Below are 1,880 nucleotides of genomic sequence, written 5' to 3' on the forward strand. Positions count from 1 at the left end.
AATTGAGAACCTCCTCCTTTTTTGAAGTCGGTTGAAAACAGAAGACTACCTCATAAAGATGCAGGCCGCCACCAACCGGCCATTGTGGAAATCATTGAGGGAGACTTATGTTCAGCAGTGGATGTCCTATGGCTGAAATGATGATGATGATGAAAAAAAAGGAACAGTAAAACATCTCTTGATTTGATTTTGATTCTGTTGACTGTCAGAATGTTAAGATCAAGCAGGAGCCTATTGACCCAGGTTAGAACTACTTTTAATAAAAAATAGTAAAAAAAGAAACAGTAAAACATCTCTTACTTGATTCTGTTGACTGTCAGAATGTTAAGGTCAAGCAGGAGCCTATTGACCCAGGTTAGTACTGCTTTTGATAAAAAAAAAATAAAAAAAAAGAAGACTACCTCATAAAGATGCAGGCCGCCACCAACCGGCCATTGTGGAAATCATTGGGGGAGGCCTATGTTCAGCAGTGGACATCCTATGGCTGAAATGATGATGATGATGATGAAAAAAAAGGAACAGTAAAACATCTCTTGATTTGATTTTGATTCTGTTGACTGTCAGAATGTTAAGATCAAGCAGGAGCCTATTGACCCAGGTTAGAACTGCTTTTAATAAAAAAATAGAAAAAAAACGGGAAAACATCTCTTGACTAGATTCTGTTGATTGTCAGAATGTTAAGATCAAGCGGGGACCTATTGGTTAGAACTACTTTTGATAACAAATAGTAAAAAGATAAATAGTAGCGTAACTATAAGGTGGCAGGGCTGGCAAAATACCACGGGCCCCCGACCTGAGGGGCCCCGGTCCAAGACTTTAAGCGCAGCCCCCCCCCTCGCGATGCTTCAGAGCGATGGTCCCGGAGCCCCCTTAAAAAATAACCCTAGATACGCCAAGAGCCGTATGCACAGAATTTGCCACGGGCCTCGGATGGTATAGTTACGCCACTGACAGTAGAACATCTCTTGACTTAATTTTGCTGACTGACAGATCAAGTTCATTCTGATGATCTTAATCAAGCAGGAATCTATTGACCTGGTTAGTGCTGCTCTGATTCTATTGACTTCTAGTATGCTAAGATCCATTAAAACTGGTTGGTGTTCTTTTTGATTTTGTTAGGTTGTATTTTTTTACTCCAAATCTACAGCTGGGGGGTTAAGCTGATCTTGGTCAGCGTTAGTATTTTACCTTTACAGAACTTGAGTCCATAACAAAATTAAGCTCTAAGCTAGATTCAACGTCTAGCATAGATTAGGTTGAATATTTAGAGCTCATCCTCTACTCTTCCAAATACCAACTGTAAAAGAGTAACGCAAGTGACAAACTAACTTACAACATTATGCAATTTTCAGACGACGAGCCAGTGATAACGGCGGAGGAGCTGTCCCCGCAGCCGACGATCGACACGACGCACACAACGGTCCTGTCGTCCATCGACGGTAACCTACAGCTCGACAGCGCGCCCGCCACCGCGCCCGTAACCGGCGGCATTCGCATCAACATCTCCAAGTCAATACCTGCCCCGGCGCCCGCCGATCGCTTGGATGACGTCAGCGCGGATGACGAGCCCCTCCCGCCCGGGGAAGAACCAGAACTCGAATACACCCTCAAACCTGCCCTCCAAGGCCGCCGACTCAGCCGCCAACCACCCGTCATGAAGGGCAACGAACTCTCCGGACTGTGCTCCATTATGTGAAGTGTTATGCGTGAACTGTGAAGTGTTAATTTACGGCTATACTTAACTTTTAACCGAATTGACTTTTGTACGACAATTAATGGATTATTTAGAATATCATCTAAATATGTTTTCTTCGGACAACCCTTAGGTGCAATGATTATGGTACGAATGAAGTGACTATGAATTTTATATGTAAATACAC

At 43.3% G+C, this 1,880-nt stretch overlaps 1 protein-coding gene across 1 annotated transcript; it reads left to right on the forward strand.

Annotated features, from left to right (window-relative positions):
* Positions 1-543: 543 nt before the first annotated feature.
* LOC114365201 (uncharacterized) lies at positions 544-1,874 on the forward strand (the record flags this gene model as incomplete). Its single annotated transcript, XM_028321722.1, has 2 exons — positions 544-598; positions 1,353-1,874. Coding segments are annotated over 2 exons (399 nt in total), but the record flags the coding sequence as incomplete, so codon positions are not given.
* Between the last annotated feature and the right edge of the window lie 6 nt (positions 1,875-1,880).

Source organism: Ostrinia furnacalis, unplaced genomic scaffold, assembly GCF_004193835.3.
Source record: "Ostrinia furnacalis isolate ACB-3 unplaced genomic scaffold, ASM419383v2 OfSCF7569, whole genome shotgun sequence".
In the NCBI taxonomy this organism is placed as follows: Eukaryota; Metazoa; Arthropoda; class Insecta; order Lepidoptera; family Crambidae; genus Ostrinia; species Ostrinia furnacalis.